Source organism: Alnus glutinosa, chromosome 1 (assembly GCF_958979055.1).
Source record: "Alnus glutinosa chromosome 1, dhAlnGlut1.1, whole genome shotgun sequence".
In the NCBI taxonomy this organism is placed as follows: Eukaryota; Viridiplantae; Streptophyta; class Magnoliopsida; order Fagales; family Betulaceae; genus Alnus; species Alnus glutinosa.
In genome coordinates this window covers 17298673-17319120 of record NC_084886.1, presented here as the reverse complement: position 1 = coordinate 17319120, position 20448 = coordinate 17298673, and the positions used below count along the sequence as shown (strand labels likewise).

The following is a 20448-nucleotide window of genomic DNA, read 5'->3' as shown; positions in this document are numbered from 1 at the left end:
TGTTCGGGAGCCAATATAGCAGGTAAATCCTGAAGGGATGTGTTTGTTGCATAACCCACTTACACAACTCAAGACATATTGGTGGGACCCATGTATGGTGGAACTCACATACATGAGTCCCACCAATGTGTTTGAGGTTGTGTAGAAGTTGTGTAAGTGAGTTGTGCAAGAATAATTTTTCAATCCCGAATTCCCTTATTGTCTGCATATTATCTCTTTCTAAATTCAAACTATTTATATTAAAAATAATAAATTGAACTTTAATTACTTTCACTATTAAATTATTCTTGAAAATAAAAATTCTAAAAAAATTAGGATTAAATACTTTATTGCTACCTGAGTTTTAAGCTTTTTTAAATTTAGTACATGATTTTTTATTTGTTTCATAGATGGACTTGAGTTTAGGGGTAAAAACCACTTTGATACTTTTGTTACATTTTTCGTCTAAATATTAACGGTTAGTCACCCTCTTGGCCAAAAGTATCAAAGTAGTTTTTACTCCTAAACTTAGATCTATTTATGAAACAAATGAAAACTCATGTACTAAATTTAAAAAAATTTAAAACCCGGATACGAATAAAATATTTAACCCAAAAAAAAAATTATGATAGACTGTACACAGAAAAGTTCCTCAATCATACCTTCTCAACTGGACCATGTTGTTTCAAAGGTTTGCACTTTGCACATTGGGTGGGCTGGGTTCAAGAACCCAGATTCTTTGCCGCGTAAACGACTCGTAGCACATGTTCCAGGGTTCGACCTCCCACTCTCTCTCCCCCAAGATGGCGCTAGAAGCGAAGCCCACGAACCCCGAGAGAGCAGAGAGGGAGCACCAACCACCGCATGTTTCCCTTCGAATACGATGATGTCTTACGTTTACACCCATTTCTCGTTATTGGTTTTCCTCTGAATCTTTTTTTTTTTTGACAAAAAAAAATAAAAAAAATTCCAATCCAAAAAGCAATGGCCTCGTTCTTACTTCGTCGAAGAGTTTCATCGTCTCTGGGCGTTTCTCGTACGCTCCACGGTTCGACCGCCTGACCTTCGTTTAATTTTCTTTGATAAATCTTCAATTTCGTGTTAAAGTTTTGTTTTGTTTTTTATGATTTAGTTGAAGGTGTTTGGTACCCGCGAAAACTGTGGAAAATATAAAGAAAGAAAGAAGTTTGTTTGTTTGTTTTTTTTCTTCTTAAAGTCAACCTAAGTTTGATAATGGTGGGCTTAGTTAAGCATAGTTTGTTGTTTTCTGGGGTTACTGCGGAATGGGATTTATTTCTGTTTCTACATATCCTCGGTAATCCCAGCTGAGAACAGTATGTTGTATGGTTGTTCTATCCTAGAAGAAAGAGAAGTGTTTTGGTTTAAGGAAAGACTAAATTAAGAATGGAATCTTACATAACAATTTGAATCGGGTGTTTTGATTTTGATTTTTTTTTTTTTAGATTGAAGGAAGGAAGAAAGAAAACAGAGATCTCAAAATTTGCTCTTTTTAGGCTGTATATGTTATTTACCATATCCTGACCTTGCAATAGGCATACTGACTAACAAACTAGTTGAACATGGTGGAATATCAATAAAATTATCCGCAATCTCTAATTTTCTACTTTGGTAAGTTCTCTTATAAATGGCTATAGGGGAAAAACTTGAGTTGTTTGAGTAGATATTCATATCATCTAGCTCTGACCATTAATTGCTTAGAGATATTCTTTGTTTTATCAGGTGGCGCATGTAATGTGCCTAATTCTGCTACAGGACTGGTCACACTTATAAGCTGGTGGATATTTAGCTTGATAGTACTAATATTATTAGCTAACATGAGTATTTCTTACTGTTCATTTTCACATCATGCTATCAATTATTCAGGTTTGATAGTTACATAAAAAGTTGTAGTTGTGGGTTTTGAACTAGTTGTGTTGTTTGGAGTTTTTCTCACTCCCTTTCTCTCCATTGTGTAGCAGGAAATATGGAGCCCATTTGGCTGCACTTGGAATTGAGGATTGCAGCTTTAGTTACCATTTCTCGTTCAATGAGAAAGTACAGCAGTTGTGCTGGTACCACGAAGTTTGACTTTACAGATCTCACGTAAGAAATGTGGTTCACAGCTACTGAAGTAGTGTTATCTTCACTTGGGAGAAAAAATTTACTTTTGCCTTTGTAATGCAATAATTTTGTACATGAAAATTACATAGACTGAAACTAGATAATACATTTCTGAGTACTTGGATATCACGACTGTTTGGTTTGCTCTAGCATAGCATTCTAACTGATTTTATTTACCTATTTATTGTTATGTATATGAGACAGACTTGCTTGTTGTTGAGTTAGGTTAATGATTCCATTCCCTATTTTTGTTTCTATTTTAGTGATATGGATACAAAATCATGGGGCTTTACATTATATGGGATTGGAAACTATCTGGTCTTTAAATCGTTTGATAAAGCTAACATTCTTCATAGTTAAGTTGGTTGTATTTATGATACAGATTTGAACCACTGAAATCATATCGTTGAATTAATAAAAAATAAGTTTGTCACTGACACTATAAAAGTCCCTCAATCCTCACTCTTGCATTGTGTATATGAGAGAGAGAGAGAGAGGTATGGGGTGGGGTTATGGAAGAATATTAGGAGGGGTTGGGGATTTTTCAAGTCATATCAGATTTGAGGTGGGGGTGGGGTTATGGAAGAATATTAGGAGGGGTTGGGGATTTTTCAAGTCATATCAGATTTGAGGTGGGGGTTGGCTCTAAGATTAGATTTGGCATGAACCGTGGTGTGGGGATAAGGCCCTGAAGGAAGCCTTTCTAGATTTATATGGTATTACTTGTGTGAAGGATGCCTCTGTAGTAGCCCACTTGGTGCTTTTTGGTGACTCTAATTAGTGGATATCTTTGCCTCGTTCTTCGACTTCTTGTATTCACTTAGTGGGAGACGGGAAGGTGAAGACAAGCGTTGGTGGACTCTCTTCAAGAAAGGGTTGTTCAATGTTAGATCTTTCTAGATTGTCTTGGTTTGTATTGGTGGCTCTCTTCGAAAGAGTATTTGGTGGACTAAGGCTCCTTTGAAGGTGGCTTTCTTTGCTTGGTCAGAAGCCCTTTAGGAAAGATCCTTGTCATGGACAATCTTAAGAAGAAGCATGTCATTGTAATTAACAAGTGCTGTATGTGTAAGAGGATTGTGGAGTCTGTGGACCATCTTTTTCTCCTTTATGAGGCCATCTTGGGTTATGCCTAGCCGAGTAGTCGACTTGTTTGCTTGTTGGTGGACTGCTGGTAGTACTCAAAGTGTTGTTGTGTGGAAGATGATGCCTCTTTGCCTCTTATAATGCCTTCAATGTGAAAGGAATGATAAAAAATTTAAAGATCGCGAGAGAACGTTGGAGGAGTATTAGTCCTCTTTCTTCTATGGCTGCATTTATTTCTCCCTTGGTGCTCAATTATCATGATTTTCTTGCTCTTTTTTCTCCTTTTAGCTTGTTAGGTGCTTTTTCTTGTATACTTCTCATGTACCTAGGGGCGCCTTATGCTTTTAATGATATTTGGATTCCTTTAAAAAAAAAAAGTTTGGATTATGACAAAGCCTTTTTTCCATTGTTCTAATAAATGTCTTATCCACATACTCAAGTCATAGGGTACCACTAATTCTTGTCATTATGCTTATGCTTATTGTGAATGCAATGTTTTCTTTCCCGTCATAGAATCCTCACAATGAAGTTTTTTATTTATTTTAGTCGTCCTCATACATGGTACCCAAATGCTCGAAGGAAACATCGCAAGGTTATCCTGCATATGGGTCCCACAAATAGTGGTAAAACATACCATGCTCTGAAGCAACTTGAGTCGAGTTCATCTGGTAAATTCCTTACCAAATCCTTACTTATCAAAAAATTCCTTACCAAATCCTCTTAGTTAAAGAATTAAGAGAGAGTATGATAGCTGTATGTAAAATTCTTAAGCATCTGTCATTACTGTGCAGGCATATACTGTGGTCCATTGAGATTGTTGGCTTGGGAGGTGGCTAAACGGTTGAACAAGGCAAAAGTGCCTTGTAATCTCATTACGGGACAAGAAAGAGAGGAAGTTGATGGTGCAGAACACAAGGCTGTGACAGTTGAGATGGCTGATGTAACATCAGACTACCATTGTGCTGTTATTGATGAAATTCAGGCATGCCCTTGGTTTATCTGGAGACTTACTTCCTGCATATTTTACCAAGTTCATCAGCATTTGTTTGCTGTTAATTAAATTCTATATAAATGTGAAATTAGTGAAAGTGCACCTTAATGCAAATGATTTAGTTTCTATAGTTTGTAGATGGGAATCAGCCAATTACGGGAAAGGTTAGGGTCTGCCCTAAAGCATGTATAATTATATTTAAAAGATTCCTCTTATTTAATAAAAGGGAGTCGGTTTTCATGTTATAACAATACTTTGATTCAATATCTTTGCTTTGCTTATTTTGTTTTTTGATAAGTAATAAAACCAATATCATTGAAAGCGTAAGGTACCACTAAGTACACAAGAAGTATACAAAATGAACAATCTAACTAGAAAGGGCAAAACAAAAAAGAAAATCACTAAAACTAATCGACAGAGGAGACACATATGCCACCGTCTAAAGATACGAAGTTTCAAAAAACATAGAAATAATATCCCTCATAGTCCTTTCCTTGTCCTCAAAATTTCTATCATTTATTTCCTTCCATAAACACCAAAAGAGGCACGTTGGCACCATTTTCAACACCATAGCGCTCCTTGGCCTACCAGACGACCACCAATTATAAGAAGTTTCTTTGAACATCATGTTTGTCAATTATATGTTTGAAGATGAGCCCTAGGTGGAACTTCTTGGTGAAGTAATATTGGTCCAGAGAACCCCAACTTTTTGGACTACGTGGCTTTGCCCTTATTGATGTTGTTTTATATAAATTCCAAGCTTGCAAATTTTCTTTAGGTACTTATATTTTGTAGTTATTTTTATTCATATTCTTATCATCTTTCTTCCTCAGATGTTGGGATGTAGGACAAGGGGTTTTTCATTTACTCGTGCTCTATTAGGAATCTCTGCTGATGAGCTTCACCTTTGCGGAGATGCAGCTGCCATTCCCCTTATCCAGGAAATACTCAAAGTGACAGGTGATGAAATTGAGGTAATAATCTATTTAATGTAATCTTGAGTAAAAAATTTCTTGTTTTAGTTCATTAAGGATATGTGCATTAATCCTACTTTACTTCTTCAGCAAATAGATGAGAACTTTTTTTTTTTTTGTGGATTTGAAATAGTTGATTGCAAGTCTATTGTAAAGTGTCCATATGGAGTTCACTTTCTTTCATTGTTCAAAAGAGAAGATAGAATGAAATTGACAAGCCTATTGTAATGTGACCTTTTGTTTTTCTTTTGGTCTTCTGTTATCCTTTGTGCTTCTCCCCACTCTCTTTTTCTTCCTGGTCCATCTTTTTCGATGTGATTTTGGCCATGCTGCCATCTTGCAAATTTATTGAATCTCTGTGGAATATCTTTAAAAAAGAAAGAAGGGTAACTGTTCTCTCTCTTTTTTCTCAATGATAATTTATTCAGAAGTTTATTGTTGTAGGAAACATTTTGTTTTGTTTTGTTTTTGTTTTTGTTTTTTTTTTCTTCCCTTTTTTGATGTATTCAGTCTGTTTACCTTTGTTGGACTAAAATGAACCTGAAATTCTTTTGCAACAAAGTTAAGGGAGTCCCACTTTTTGGTTTCCGTAATGGCTTTTCTTGAAGTAGTCCTAATTCCTATAAATTGTCTTTGATTAACTAATATCCTCAGAATTTTATGTTTGGGCATACAAATGGTAATGTGCCAATCATCATTCTATATTTTCTAATTCACAATGCCCCCTCCTATCCGCAACAGAAAGAAATGAAGATTTTTTTTTCTTTCTTTTTTTTTTTTTTTTAAAAAAAAAAAAAAAACTTTGTAATGCAAGTCTGCCATTATGTGGCTGTAAGTTGTATGCTAATTTTGTGGTGTTTGGATCATGTTACTGATTTTTTTGTGGCAAACCTTTTTCATTGTATATGCCATACAATAGGTTCAATATTATGAGAGACTTTCACCACTAGTTCCATCAAAGGTCCCTCTTGGATCCTTCTCTCATGTACAAACAGGCGATTGCATTATAACCTTTTCGCGTCGTGAGATATACGGATTAAAGGTCAGTAGTTACTTCTCTTTTGTTTCTACTTTTATCGTTATGTTCTGTCCCCGTGTTTTCTTTCTTGTTTAATCCCACTTGATGTGGGTTTAATTATTTTGTCCTGAAATCTTTATTTTTCTTGTCTAAATTTTCTTGTAGCAATGATACATTTGCTGTGAACATGAGCCTATCTAGCTATCGTACAATTTTTTTTTTCTTTCTCTTTTTGTGTGTATTTAGATGAAAATATATGTACTTACCCCAAAAAAAAGGATGAAAGAGAAAATGGGTTGAATGACCATGTGGGCAGAAAGTGTGAAATTATTCTAAAACTGTTGCCATGTTGATTTGGTTCTTTTTATCTTAATAAAGCAATTTTCCAAACTATGATCAGATTTAACGCCTGATCCCCATGAGGCTCACAAGCGTGGTGTATTTACGCTCAATCAAGCTAAGAGCTAGAATTTCCTGTATAAAATACATGACTTGTGTTACCTGGTTAAATGGAAACAGTAGATCATGTCTTTTTTCGATAAGTAGAAACAATAGATCATGTCAGAATCGTGATCCTAATAGAGGACATATGATTGAGGCATGGAGCATAGCTTCTGGAAAGATGTTTGGGAGGTACAAAATGGGCTTTAAGCTGATACTGGTAATGGGTGCAGAATTTGATTTGAACATACTATCAAACTAATTATGGTTCATTAGTTTCAGTTGACATAACTGTTAAGAGTTCTTATGATTGGAGTTGGATCATGAGCAAAGTAATAACAGGTAAAAACTATGTATTTTCTTTTTTCTTTTTGATAAATAATTCAATTCAATATTATTAGAAAGCGCGAAGGGGTAAAACTTAAGTACACAAGAAGTATTCAAGAGAGACACCCAATTAGGAAGAAGAAAAAAAAATCAGAAATTCTAAAATATTAGAAAAGTGAGAACTGTTGAAAGCAGTCATCCACCCATAGAGAGTTTTGAATAAAATAGCTTTTAACTCAACTTTAGCTCTCTCATAATCTTCAGAATTTTGGGTATTTCGTTCTTTCACAATCTTCAAATTTAGGGTTTTGCGTTATCTCCAAATACACCACATCAAGCAAAGGGGAATCGTCCTCCAAACTTCTATGTTATGGTGGTTATCAACCTGGTCTCTCCAACTAGCCAATAGCTACACCACCCGTTGGGCCATGGCCCACTCTGTTCGGAAAAGACAAAAAATTGATACCCATAGATCTCTAGCTACTTCACAGTGAAGTAGAAGATGATCGATGGATTCCCTAATTTTCTTGCACATGCAACACTGTTTTTCTGAATTATTATTGATAATAAATGTCAAGTTTCTATCTTCTACTTTAAATCTTTTCATACTTGAGCCCAAGAAGCTCTAAAAGCATGTTCAAGTTGCACATGTAATTAGCTTTGGACAGGAGATTGTAGTTTGTGCAGATATGTACTCAGCATAAAGGAGGAGAAGACAGAAAGCTGTATTCCAATCTGAAATTATATGAAACTTTGAAGACCCCTTATGTTTAGATTTTTAGATCGGTCTGTATTTTTAATGATGGTAAAATTTGTGATATGCTCCAGCGGACAGATCAATACAGAATTTTGTTGTGGTTTTGGAATAATTTTCAAATCAGACTCAGAAATTGAATAATTTTCAAGATGGACTCAGAGTCAGAGATGTCATATAATATCTTTCTTCATTGTTCACTAAGTTGCACAATTTGAAATTCTCTAGTTACAATTTGGAAAATTTGTTAGTTAGCCTATAAGTATGCCATAGAATATAGACAAAATTTGACACACGATTTAAAATTCTTGAGGCGAAGGGGATGATGGTAACCCATGAATTTATCACCATGGCTCTACTTAGGTGGTCTGGAATGAAAGAGTTTGATTCAGTAAATCTTCTTATTGATGGTGTTAAAATAAGTATTTGCTATGGGCTTCGCTTCAAGGTGTTTTAGGGCATCCTATTTTAGTCTTTGTCAAAGGCTAGTAGTTTGCTATGCCCCCAAGTTCTGTGTCCAATAGAAGGAGAATGAGAAAGGAGAAGATACAAGTCCTCCGAAGTCTGAGTGGTGGCCAGAGGAGCTCATGCTACTGTTGTGCTGCTGGAAGCGATCAGCTTGCAGAAGTGGAAGCACTCTTTTTATTTACTCAAGAACTGAAGGGTTTCCTTCAATCAAAACGTTCTTCTACTCATTAATGTTTAAAGTCTGCTCCTTGGCTTACCAAAGATAGAAATTTACTTTCCAACTTCTGTTGCTGTAGACATCCTATGTATTGAGTTTAATTTCTTGACATAAGGGAACTTTGTTTCTTTTCTCTTTTCTAAGTTATGTTTATACAATGCACATGTGACATAATATGTGTTTTATTTAGTAAAATAACTTTTCTAAGTACATTTGTATCCTCTCCACCACTGTAGAGGAAAATTGAAAATGAAGGAAAGCATCTTTGTTCTGTAGTTTATGGTTCACTGCCGCCAGACACTCGAACCAGACAGGTATGCCTTCCTCCTTGTGTCTAAAAAGCTTTATCTCGCCTCTGTTATACCTATGCTTAGTTCATTGCAACAGATGTATTTTCTCAATTGATGTCATTTACATTTCCTTGCTTCTTTTTTCTTTCCTCCCCCCCCCCCCCCCCCCCCCAACCCCTTTTGTTTCCTTTTTCTGTTATAAATTTCTGAAAAAGCTCGCAGTTCTCCCCCTTATCTAAAATATGTTTTCCTCTACTGTAGTTATTTGTTTGGCATGTACTGATACCAAAATTCATTTACAATGTACTTCTCCTAGTGGAAGTGCGATTTTTCTTATTGTACTTTGAGGGTTTTTTTCCACTTTTTAAATTAGTTCTCTCTCTCTCTCTCTCTCTCTCTCTCTCTATATATATATATATATATATATAGACACACACATAAAAGGAAACCTTCTCTCAATTTTCTGTTGATTGTTTATTTTCTCTCTTATGGTCCGCTATAGTTGATGGTTATGGATTTGCTGAGTTAAAATGTTCTTTAGGACTGCAGGCAACAATGTTCAACGATGCAAGCAGTGACTTTGATGTCCTTGTGGCTAGTGATGCCATTGGGATGGGTCTCAATCTGAACATTTCCAGGATCATATTTTCAACTATGAAGAAGTTTGATGGTATTGAGATGAGGGATCTTACCGTGCCTGAAATCAAGCAAATTGCAGGTAGCTTAATCCTAGCCAAACTTTAGAATTTTGTTTTGGTAGTATTTTTAGCATGGTTGTAAGATTGAACTGTTAACTTGTTCTCAATATCTCATAGAGGTTTAAAGATCATGTTAATGTGGAAATTGGGCAGGAAAACTTTTTGTGAATGGATTTCCTTTTTCTGTTGGTAATCCTGCAACTTTTTGACATCAGTGTCACAACAGATATTTATTTTAGTTAAATGTTAATTCCCATTTTTTGCTGCAATGATAGTTTTTATTTTATTTATTTATTTTATATTTATTTTGGAAGAAGAGCTTGCAGTATGTAGAGCTTGAGATCATTAAGACATTATGCCTTCTACATTATTTGAATATAGATGTTGGATACTCTCTCTTTCATTTGGTATACGTTGTATCTCATTGAAAGTTTGGAATGAGTTTGGGGCTTGCCCTTGAAGTGAGCCATTTTGTTCCCTTTGTCTTGAATTGCCCGGTGGTCACTATGTTCGACCAATTTATATGCTATCAAGATATCATCTGTTGTTGCCAACACTTGCATATCGAGTAAAGAATAGTTGCTTGGTGATAATGTTCCGTTGTTATTTGTTTCCTGAGCTTGGAATGGTATGATCTGTGTATTTCGATCCTCCATGAACGCTTCAGATGGCTTGTTGAATTTACCTGTAGGGAGAGCGGGCCGGTATGGATCAAAATTTCCTGTTGGCGAAGTGACTTGTATAGATGCAGAGGATCTACCCTTGCTTCATTCATCACTCAAATCCCCATCGCCCACTCTAGAGGTTATCCTACCATCAACGAAATGGTCACCGCGCATCTTATGCATATGACCACTATTTGCTTTTCAATTATAATATAAATCTGTGGTTTGGTATCATCGTTTTATGTTGCATCATCATTTTTCTTAATCGAAGTAACTCTTGGTATGCAGCGTGCTGGACTATTTCCTACCTTCGATCTCATGTTCATGTACTCACGTGTACACCAAACAAATGGCCTCCATCAGATATTGGTAGGTCTTCACTTGACCATTTCCGTTTCCTTTGTATCTTCTGTAGCCATCTATTTATTTGCTTGATGTCTATTAATTTTTGTGCCTATCTATTTATTGAGTTATACATTTTTTAGAGCAATTAAAATTGTTTCTGCATAGCTGATGCTAAGGATTATGATTCAATCTGTTATGTCATGGATTTTTACTTGTGAGGAAAAGAAAGAAAAGAGAAACGAAAATTCCTTTACATTGTGTGTGAAGGTTGTTGAATCTTGGAGCTCCGCTCTCCTGCCCTCCCCATACACTGCATGTGACAGTGCAAAAGAAAAAACCAACGGCAATATTTCCCTACTTATGTATTTTTCAGTAATCTATCCTCCCCATCCACCCCCCCCCCCCCCCCCCCCCCCCCCCAAAAAAAAAGAAAGAAAGAAAGAAAGAAAGACAGAGAAAAAGAAAAAGTAAAAGAAGAGAGAATAGAATGAGGGTATCTATCAATTACATATTTTTAGCTCCTAAGAAAACTCCATTCTGTTTTACTAATCCACTTTTAATTTCCTTCGGATATCAACTGAGTGCTGGTTGAAACTGGTAAAAAATGATCAAAAGGCTTAAACAAGTAAAGAAATTATGATTGTAAAAATAACCACGATTCCTCATTGAATGAGTTTGAACATTTGAAAATTGTAATGAATACTTTCAGCCAACTGAGAAGTAAATCTGATTGTTAAAATTTTGAAAAACTTGTTGAAACTCAACCTATTTCATAGTTAAGAGGTTTTTTATTTTGGCAGGAGCACTTTTTGGACAACGCCAAAATATCTGAGAATTATTTTATTACTGATTGTGAAGAAAGTTTGGTATGTTTTTATCATTCTCCCCCCAGCAATCAGGGAACATATCCCCAATATGTGTTTATCTTGTATCAACTCTTACTTTAGATGTTAATTGCAATATTGATGTCAGAAAGTTGCTGCTGTTATTGATGAATTGCCGCTCGGTTTGCATGATAAGTACCTTTTCTGCATCAGGTATTATCTTTTATCCATCTGAAAAGGTCAAAATTTGTTTTAGTATTAGATTGCCGCCCAAGTTTTTAGAATATGATTACCTGTTTTGGTGGACTTCTCCTTGGATGAAAAACTTGGTGGACTGAGCAAGTTAGGTAGCTTTATTCTTTTGCTAACTTGTTCAGTTTCAGTATCATTAATATATGTGCTGTGCAGTCCAGTTGACATGAATGATGAGATTGCATCTCAGGGTCTCACACAAGTAAGATCAAGTATATAGTTCTTGAAAATCTATTGACGTTTGGTATTAACTATGAATTAATATGATCTATCATGATGCACCAGTTTGCACAAAATTATGCCAACAAAGGCATAGTACGGTTGCGAGAAATATTTACACCAGGAACACTTCAGGTGCCAAAGACACCTGCTGCTCTCAAGGAGCTTGAATCCATACACAAGGTAATTTTCCTTTTAGTATCACTTACAATCCTGGGGGACAAAACTTAGTCTTGTTTTCAAATTTCATTGTGTTTAGAAACTCCACTCATGTTATAGAGGGTTTTTGATTTTTTGTTGCGGTGCTTTGGGTTTTCTGCTGTGGTTGGGTCTTTGTGGGGTTTTTTTTTTTTTTTTTTTTTTTTTTTTTTTTTTCTTGTTTCTTGTCTTTTTTTGTTCTTTCTGTTTTTGCGTCATTTTGTATACTCCATGTATCTTCAGGGGGCGCTTTTATCTTTTATAAAATTTCTATAAGAAAAGAAAAGAAATTCCACTCATTGATGGAATCTTCCATTTTATAGCACTGTTTGAAATAATTAAGTAACAAAACTTAAGTGGACATCACCATGGATCTGAAAATTTCATATTGGACTTTTCAAATGACTGCAATCTTCTTTTTTTGATAAGTAATAAACTTGTCTTATTAAAAGCGTAAGGCGCCCCTAAGTATATCGAAAGTATACAAAAGAAAGCATTTAACTAGAAAGCAAAAAACGAAACAGCCTACAAAAAGAAAAAAGACCCAACAAACCCTCAAACAACAAAAGCCCTCAAACCCGAACTCTCAAGAAACACACCCTTCTACAACACGTGAGCCTTGCCTTTCCTATACCAAGATGACGCGCTTGCATCACCAGAATTAATGGTGCTAACCAAATTCAAAATCTTCCTCCTCCCTTTGGTCTTCAGCTGTGCAACCTTAACTTTCTGAAAAAAGTCATATTCAAAGGCATCCATAATTGCCAAGGACGCATCCTCATCCTCACCATGATCCACCTCCCCAGATGGACCAAAACGTATTGGTCACTTCTGAGATTGGGATAACCCATTCACCCTGGAATCATCATCCTTACCAACAATAGGAGTGACTCAACCACCCAAGGAGGAGGGAAACCCTATCACCCCAACTTAACTTCCGGAGTCGATGAAGACACAACCGTCTCTAAAACCGAGGTATGAATAGATGAAGCTTTCACAACCGGGCTCGGGTTTAGAAACCTTCGCCGAAGGCATCCCTTCATAGAAGAAGAAGGCTTAACACAACCCTTCATGGAATCTGCCCCTCCTGCTGAGTTCAACTTTGGAAGCACTGCCGCTGCTTCTTTGGCTGAAAAACTAACAGGCAACCTCATTGCTGCCATAGACTCAGCCACTAATTTCTCATCCAATAGTCCTAATCTGCTTTCCCTTGCCTTCCGGTAGTACTTCTGGAAAGGCTTAGAAACCGAAGGCAAAGAGGCAGAACGGAGCCTCTCTCCCAACTCAGCCACCCTTGAGAGGGGTGGAGAAGGGCTGAGAAGGCCTCTCGAGACAGAGCTGAGGGGTCAAGCAAACACCTTCTACTATGAAAAGGAAAAGCAAACCCAACAGCAGTGCTTACCAGTACCGGAGAAGGCCCCTCAGACCTGCGAGAATCAACCAGAGACACCGAAGTTGCCGGAGTTTGCAAGGGGGGCAAGTCGAACTGTGAGCCTGCCTGATTCTCGAGCTCTCGTGAAACCACGACCTCCAACACAGTCAACTCGGCGGAAGGATAATCGACCACTGGAGTGGAAGCACACCCACCAGCGAAGGACTATCGTTCTGCAAAACTCCCGGAATACGCTGGACCCAAATCAGCTCCAGAAACAGCCATTGAAATCGAATCAGGATTCGAATCGGATCCAAAACTCGGAGAACCTAGATCCAGCCTCACCCTCGTGGGCTTAGGCCTAGCCCAGCTGCCGCACTTGAACTTCATACCTGGCCCAACAAGCTTGAACCCGGAAGCTGAAGCCCGCTCTAGAGTGAACTAAAGACTGTCTAGAACCTTCTTCCATGAACGGATAAACCCTACCTTCTTCTTCTTCCTTGATTCGCCGTCCCCAAGCAAGCATAATTGCTTTTGCTTCTTCTCCAACGACCCAGACAACTGCTCCTCCAAAACAAAGTAGTTCACCGCCATTCTCCCGTCTACCACATTCCTACACCCCACTGCCGGCAGTAGATCCAAAACAAAAGGCTCTACCTTCGGAACCATCGACCCTGGAGGCTTAACAACCACTCCCCTCACCACCTCTGCGAAAGACGGAGAAGCCCCACCAACACCCATCTTCTATTTTCCCTTCGGGGAAGGCGCCTTAGAACCCAATGACCCACCCTTAGCTTCAAAAAACTTCAGCACTTGCCGCAACTCTCTCACAAACCGTTGCCATCCCCACCCTCCACGACCCTCTGGGAGCCAAATGATGCCTTTTTGACCACCCTTTGCATAAACGGCCACCTCCAGATAGCGACCGGCCTTGTTACCACCCTCATGGACCATTAGCACCTTCTCATCCTTACTGTAAGACTTGACGAAATCTTCTTTACCCGGATACTCCAACACCTCTACAACGTATCCACTAGCCAAACGGAACACTGGATGACAACATAAACATATCCTACAAAACCCTACCTCATTTCCTCCAAACGTAAATCTGCCTTATCATCTCTCACCAAAAAAGAAGAATTTTTTTTGCTTCCATAGTGAAACGCCTCTCCATATCAAAGCCGCATGGTACTCCGCGCACAAACCCGCTCCACCACCAGCCGGAGACCAGCACCAACCAAGCTCAGACCTGACGAACCAACATCAGACTAGAACACAACCAACAATAGAGCGCTATGAGAAAACCTACCACCCAAGAACCTCTGCGAATTCGAACAGAACGACGTCCGAGCTTCAACACGTCAAGAGAGAAAGGAACCCTAGCGGGACGCGCCTACAAGCGCCACCGTTGGGGTGAAGGAGTCGAGTAAAAAGGAGGAGAGGCGAGAGCGTTTTAGAGGAGAGAGAGTATTATCCCGTAGGTTCTCCTTTTAATCCTTGATCAACTGCAATCTTCTTAAATAGGCATTACTTTTTTTATTTTATTTTTTTGCATAGACCAGTTCTAATAAACCTAGAAATAGTTATAATATTAGAATCGTAAATTGCAATGTTTAGGAATAATTTTAGAATCAAAAGGTATAGAATTTTCGGAGTTAATTGTGATTGTAGGCACCGCATGATAGAAAAGGAGGTGCATCTGTTGTATGTTTGGAATTAATTAGAGAATGAAGGGATTGGAGTTAAGTAATTGCTAGTTCTTAAGGTACATAAGTTCTAAACTTTTAGCTACATATGATTTGATCAAATCATAGATTGTTGTTAGCTGATGCTGTATGTGTAAGAATGAAGGGGAGTTACTGAGTTAGTAATCCAATTAGTTTACAATTTTGGACAGCTCAAGATTCGTGGTCTTTGGTGTTTGCTCTTTTCAGTTTTAATTGCGGAATGCCACCTCCTCAACTTATTATCTTACTAGGAAAAATGTAACTTCTCTACATAGTGGACTTCTCAAACATTTTCTAGAAAGAGTTTCTGAGTGATGGAGACTTCTCAGCGGTGTGTGTAGGCGCATCCTGTTGGCCATTTCAGTTGGTGTGCTCTTTCGGTAACGACATTGGTCCTAGTTGTTTGTTAGTGAATTTTGTTAGTTCTATAGGGAATTCAAGGTGGTGTTTTATTGAACCTAAAGCTTTTGAGCTTGTGGTGGAGGGTGGGTCTACAGTTTTACGTATTCTTTAAAGGAGTTATGGTATTGTTCGATCTATTCATCTGGGTAAGGTTAGCATTGCTTGGTTGCTAACCACCATGGAGGCCGTGATTCAAGAGGTGGCAACCAAGGACTTTTAGAGAACTTCCAGACTTGGGGTTATAGCCTTCCTCACCTAGTGTTGCTCTAATAAGCATGGGTGTTACCTGGCTGTGGCAGAGTACGGTGGGGGTAGGCGCAAGGGTTTTATTGTTGTGTCGGAAGGTAGAGGTGGAAAGGGGTGGAGTTCCTTCTCCCTCTAGCTACGCTCGGTGCTGCAGTTTCTCCATGTGATATACGGTGGTGGGAGGAGGCGTCAGCCAGTTGGGGTTCAAAGAGGTGGCTGTTTATCGTATGGCTTGGGTGGAAGTGTGTCAGCTTACACTTTGAAACCGCCGGAGGAGGTGGTTGGGTATAGGTCTTATGCAGAGGTACTGAAGGAGCATCCGATCCTCTGTTGGTGGAGTCCACTCGAGGAAGGATAGGGGACTTGTGGGTGAAAGCTTTGATTTTCGGTCTCTCAGAGTAACATTGGTATGCCTAAAAACAGAAGTCTCTCCTTGTCTTGAGTGGGTTGATTTGGACCTGAGCCTAGCTGGCTTAGGTTCTAGGTCAGACCCAGAGAAGCTTGTGTTAGTCGAGCCTAAACCCAACCCAATAGTCAATAGTCTTTCTAAGCAGCCCTGATCCCCCTCTTGTGGCTGATTCTAACCCAGTATCCAAAGGTAAGGGTGTGATGGGTTCTTTTGCTTCACGAGGCAAACTTTCTCTCAAGCCTAGAGCCAAACTTTCGCTTAAGTAGAGAGTGAAAGCGGGTTCTGAGCCTTCTTCTTCATTGGGCTTGGATGTAGGGAAGGGCCTAGGTGCTCGTCATCCTCAACCTAGAGGACCTACAACGGGTCACTCACATAGTGCTGATCTAGATTCTTGTTGTCGGTTGTTGACGCGTAGGGAGGGAAGCTTGATGAGGTCCTCAAAACTTTCTGGCAGTAACTCAGCACCCTTGGTTATCCCTGATCAAAACATTATAGAGGTTGATTGATGCTATATGTATAAGAGAAATTGGGAGTATGTGGATTAGGGAATTCTATCTTCAGTCAGTGTTGGGCTGTCTTGGGTCATGCCTAGACAAGTAGTAGACTTGTTTGCTCGTTGGAGTGGATTTTTTGGTAACCCTTTGAGCGCAGCTGTACGGAAGATGCTGCTTTCTTGCCTTTTGTCTGTCTTTGAAGAAAGAGAAATGATAGAAGTTTTGAAGACTGCGAAAAGACGGTGGTGGGGCTTAAGTCCTTGTTATTCAATACTCTTTACCTTTGGACGGCTGCGTTTATCTTTCCTAATGTGCTTAGTTTTCATGATTTTCTTGTTATGTTTCTCCGTCTAGTTAGGAGTTTATTTTTTGTATTTCCTGCATACCTAGGTTGCGCTCTTGCTTTTTAATGATATTTTAGTTAGTTATTAAAAAAAAAAAAAAATCGGACAATGCCTAAAACTATGATTAACATGGTGGGTATCTTAGAGGATTTGGGGGAAGGGCTAGGATGCTGCATCATGGACGACATTACCTCTTTGTCTGTAATATGAAGTATATGCAATGAGCAAAATGGTACAACTTTTGAGGATGTTGAGATCTTGCTTTCCAAGGCTGTATTTCTATGATTGTTAATCTGGCTTTTCACTATTGGAAGACTTTGATTCTTCTTTATCTCCTTTTGAATTTATGATTTCTCTAATTTTAGTAGCTGATTGCTTTAGTGCCTGCGTAGTTGGGCAGTCCCCTTCCTTTTCTATTCCACTTAGCAGGGTGTTCTTGTCAAAACTTCAAAATTTATGTACATAATCTCCAAAGTACAATATATATATATATTAGATTTTTATTCTTGTGGAAATCATATCTTGGCATACAATTGCATCAAGTTGGTTGTCTTGGGATACAATCTTATTAGAATGTTAATTTAACTAATAAGGTTAGCTCATTTCCTATTAGTTTAAGCTGTTAGGATAATTGGTATTTATATATTTTTTAAAGTAATTGAATTTTATTAAAAAGCGAAAGGGCGTAACCACAATACACATGAAGTATGCAAGAGAGAACCCTAACTAGAAAAAGAAAAAAAGATCAAAAAATCATTAAAGCTAGTAATATGAAGGCACTCAAAGGCAGCTATCTAGTGATATAGGGTTTTGACGAAAAAGGCCTTTACATCCACCACTGTTGTCTCGTAATCATCAAAACTACTATTATTTCTCTCGCTCCCAATACATCACATTAAGCAAGACGGAATCATCTTCCACACTGCTACCCTTTGAGAAGAGCCACATTGCCCTTTCTAGCTAGCGGAGAGATCCACCACTCGCCGAAGCATGACTAGGGCTATAAATGAACAAGTTCGTTTGACAACCTGCTTGTATAAACTCGATTCGAATTTTGTTAGTTTAATAAATGAACTATATTCGTATAAACTTTGTTCGATTTGTAAAGGCTCATATAAACTCGTATAACTTTATTTTTATTATTTTTTATATTATTATTTTAATTTCATAATTAGAACATCTTAAGTAAAGATGAATTGTTTTCATAATATAATAGATATAACTTGAATTAATGATATTGTAAGTCTTGATATAGATATATGCGTGTTTGTATGTATTTATAAATATATGTATGTGTACATAATGAATTTATGTACATACTATAAAATATATATATAAACCCGAGATTAGATTATTTAAGATTCATGTTAATTTATTTAATTAACTCAAATGGTAAAATCTTAATAATAATCAATTAACTAATAATTAGTATGGATTTATAAAAAAAAAAAAAAACAATCATAATATTTACTTTATATAAGGAATGAATTAGTTAATTTAGCAACTCGTGAACAAGCTCGAGCTCGCTCGAAAAATAAATGAGCTAAGCTTGAACAAATTATCTAGTTTTGTGATAAGCTCGAGCTTGAGTCGTGTTTGAAATAAAATAAAATGAACAAAACTTAAACATTTTATACTCGGCTCGACTCAACTCAATTACATTCCTAAGCATAACCCATTTAACCAATAAAGGCCGAAGATAGAACTCTATAAGACGGTTTGACTCGACTCAATTACAGCCCTAAGCGGCTAAGCATGACCCATTTAACCAATAAAAGCCAAAGATAGAACTCCATAAGACGGTTCGACTCAGCTCAATTATTGCCCTAAGCATGACCCATTTTACCCATAAAGGCCGAAGATAGAACTCCACAAGAGCCAATTTAACCCAATTTAACTGGTGATTTAATATGATATCAGAGCAGAAGTCATGGGTTCGAACCTTGACTTAACAATTTACCTCAATTTTATGTTAAATATTCTACGTGTTGAGCCTCACTATGAGGGAGAGTTTGAGGCCACATGTGAGGGGGAGTCTTAGAATATTAATTTAAATAATAAAGCTTATAATTTCCTATCAACTTAAGATTTCGGGATAACCGGTGATTTAACAAATATGTTAATTTCCATGTTATTAATGGAGAATTTTGTGGTAAACTTCACCAAAATATAGGACCTTTTCCATTGATTCAGTTGTAAATTTGGCCATTGAACCATCGTCATTCCCACAGCCAATGGCGTATGTAGATAACTATACATTTTCTCTTCTGTATCAATAGAGGTTTAAAGACGAAAAACATTGATTACGCTTTACAGTCATTTAGTATTCTTTTGTCAAGCTCAGGAGCTGAAGATAGAGGTTTTGTCTAACTTGAGCTTCTTTAAGGAAATATGTTACTAAATTCCATTTTTTGCCATTATATAAGGTGGATTTGCAACTAATTTTGTTTTTTTGGTACCAAAACGGAAGGTGTTGGATCTCTATGTTTGGTTGAGCTTCCGATTGGAGGATTCATTCCCCGACCGCGAGCTGGCATCATCTCAGAAGGCCATTTGTAGCCTGTGAGTTTACTTGGGTCTTATGTAGTATGTTTAGTTTCCATTTTGCTCGCTGTCTTATTCCTCCACATGATTTGTAGGTTGATTGAGGAGTTCCTTGAAAGACTAGGGTGGCAGAAGCCAAGAGCAAGGAAGTTCCAACCACGCAGAAACTTAAGTTCTCTATTATCCAAAGACATTAGACAACATTTGTGAGACATGTTCTTGGATCTTCAACAACTTAGAGGATAGGAAAAGTTGAATTTTTAGATTAGTCACTTCACCTCAACTTATATCTCAAAAGTATTTGCTTCTGTTTAACAGTTGACTTCCTTTACTTCATATTTATAAATTCAATCAATTACTTTGACAATCATTGTGTTATTTACACAACATTAAATGTAAAAATTTAGTGTCAATGATACAACATAAATTTTCAGAATTGTTATTCCCTCTGCAAACTTGAAATGTCAGGTGGAAGTGAACCGATTTTAACAAACAATTTACTTGATTTATGTAATTAGAATGGGCAGTGCTTCAAGTTTCAAGCTTGCTTGGTTATAGAAATAAAAATGGCCTCCTCTGCTGGAAAGGCTAATGTGATGAGCACCAAGAAGAGGTCTCAAATTCAATATGTTGTATTTTCATTCATGGGCATTGGAGGCATTTGAAGGAAGTATAACATAATTTTGAATAGCGAATAGACAGTGAAAAATTCAGAAAAATTGGATAATTCAAGGCCTTCTTCTCTCACTATTCATGTTCTCTAACTCTTAAGAAAGCCAACAATATATATTTTTTCATATTAATTTAGCCAAAATTTCCTTCTTTTATTTATTTATTCTTTATTTCAGTGTATCGCGCGAGTAACTAACGTTGTAAATGTGACGACGTAGATTGTTTTGGATAATTCAAGGCCTTCGTAAATGGAACATTTGGGTGTCCGATTTTTTCGGTATTGTTTTGTTTTCTTTTTAACTTTACTAAAAGTTAAGAATACCTAGAAAAAAAAAAAAGTATATAAATTATGTTTGAGAAGATAAATTAAATTG

General features: G+C 37.3%; 1 protein-coding gene across 5 annotated transcripts; it reads left to right on the top strand.

Annotated features, from left to right (window-relative positions):
- The first annotated feature begins 644 nt into the window (after nt 1–644).
- Nucleotides 645–19857, top strand: LOC133875402 (DExH-box ATP-dependent RNA helicase DExH16, mitochondrial). 5 transcript variants are annotated; one of them, XM_062313540.1, is made up of 16 exons: nt 645–1027; nt 1959–2082; nt 3730–3851; nt 3975–4165; nt 5008–5148; nt 6068–6190; nt 8610–8687; nt 9213–9381; nt 10053–10165; nt 10315–10395; nt 11172–11237; nt 11348–11408; nt 11579–11649; nt 11733–11849; nt 19329–19420; nt 19498–19857. In XM_062313540.1, exons 1-16 carry the CDS (start codon nt 964–966, stop codon nt 19610–19612), a joined length of 1728 nt encoding a protein of 575 aa, XP_062169524.1. In that variant the 5' UTR covers nt 645–963; the 3' UTR covers nt 19613–19857. The 5 variants fall into 5 exon arrangements, with proteins under 5 accessions (XP_062169524.1, XP_062169516.1, XP_062169540.1 ...); XM_062313532.1 differs by having other exon boundaries at nt 1956–2082; XM_062313556.1 differs by having other exon boundaries at nt 646–1027; nt 11344–11408; nt 11604–11649.
- Nucleotides 19858–20448: the final 591 nt, after the last annotated feature.

Coding starts and splice junctions, on each gene's coding strand:
- LOC133875402 (XM_062313532.1), top strand. CDS start 964: ATGGCCTCGTTCTTACTTCGTCGAAGAGTTTCATCGTCTCTGGGCGTT. Junction 8,688..9,212: donor CAGACACTCGAACCAGACAG/GTATGCCTTCCT, acceptor TTAGGACTGCAG/GCAACAATGTTCAACGATGC. Junction 10,166..10,314: donor CCCCATCGCCCACTCTAGAG/GTTATCCTACCA, acceptor CTTGGTATGCAG/CGTGCTGGACTATTTCCTAC.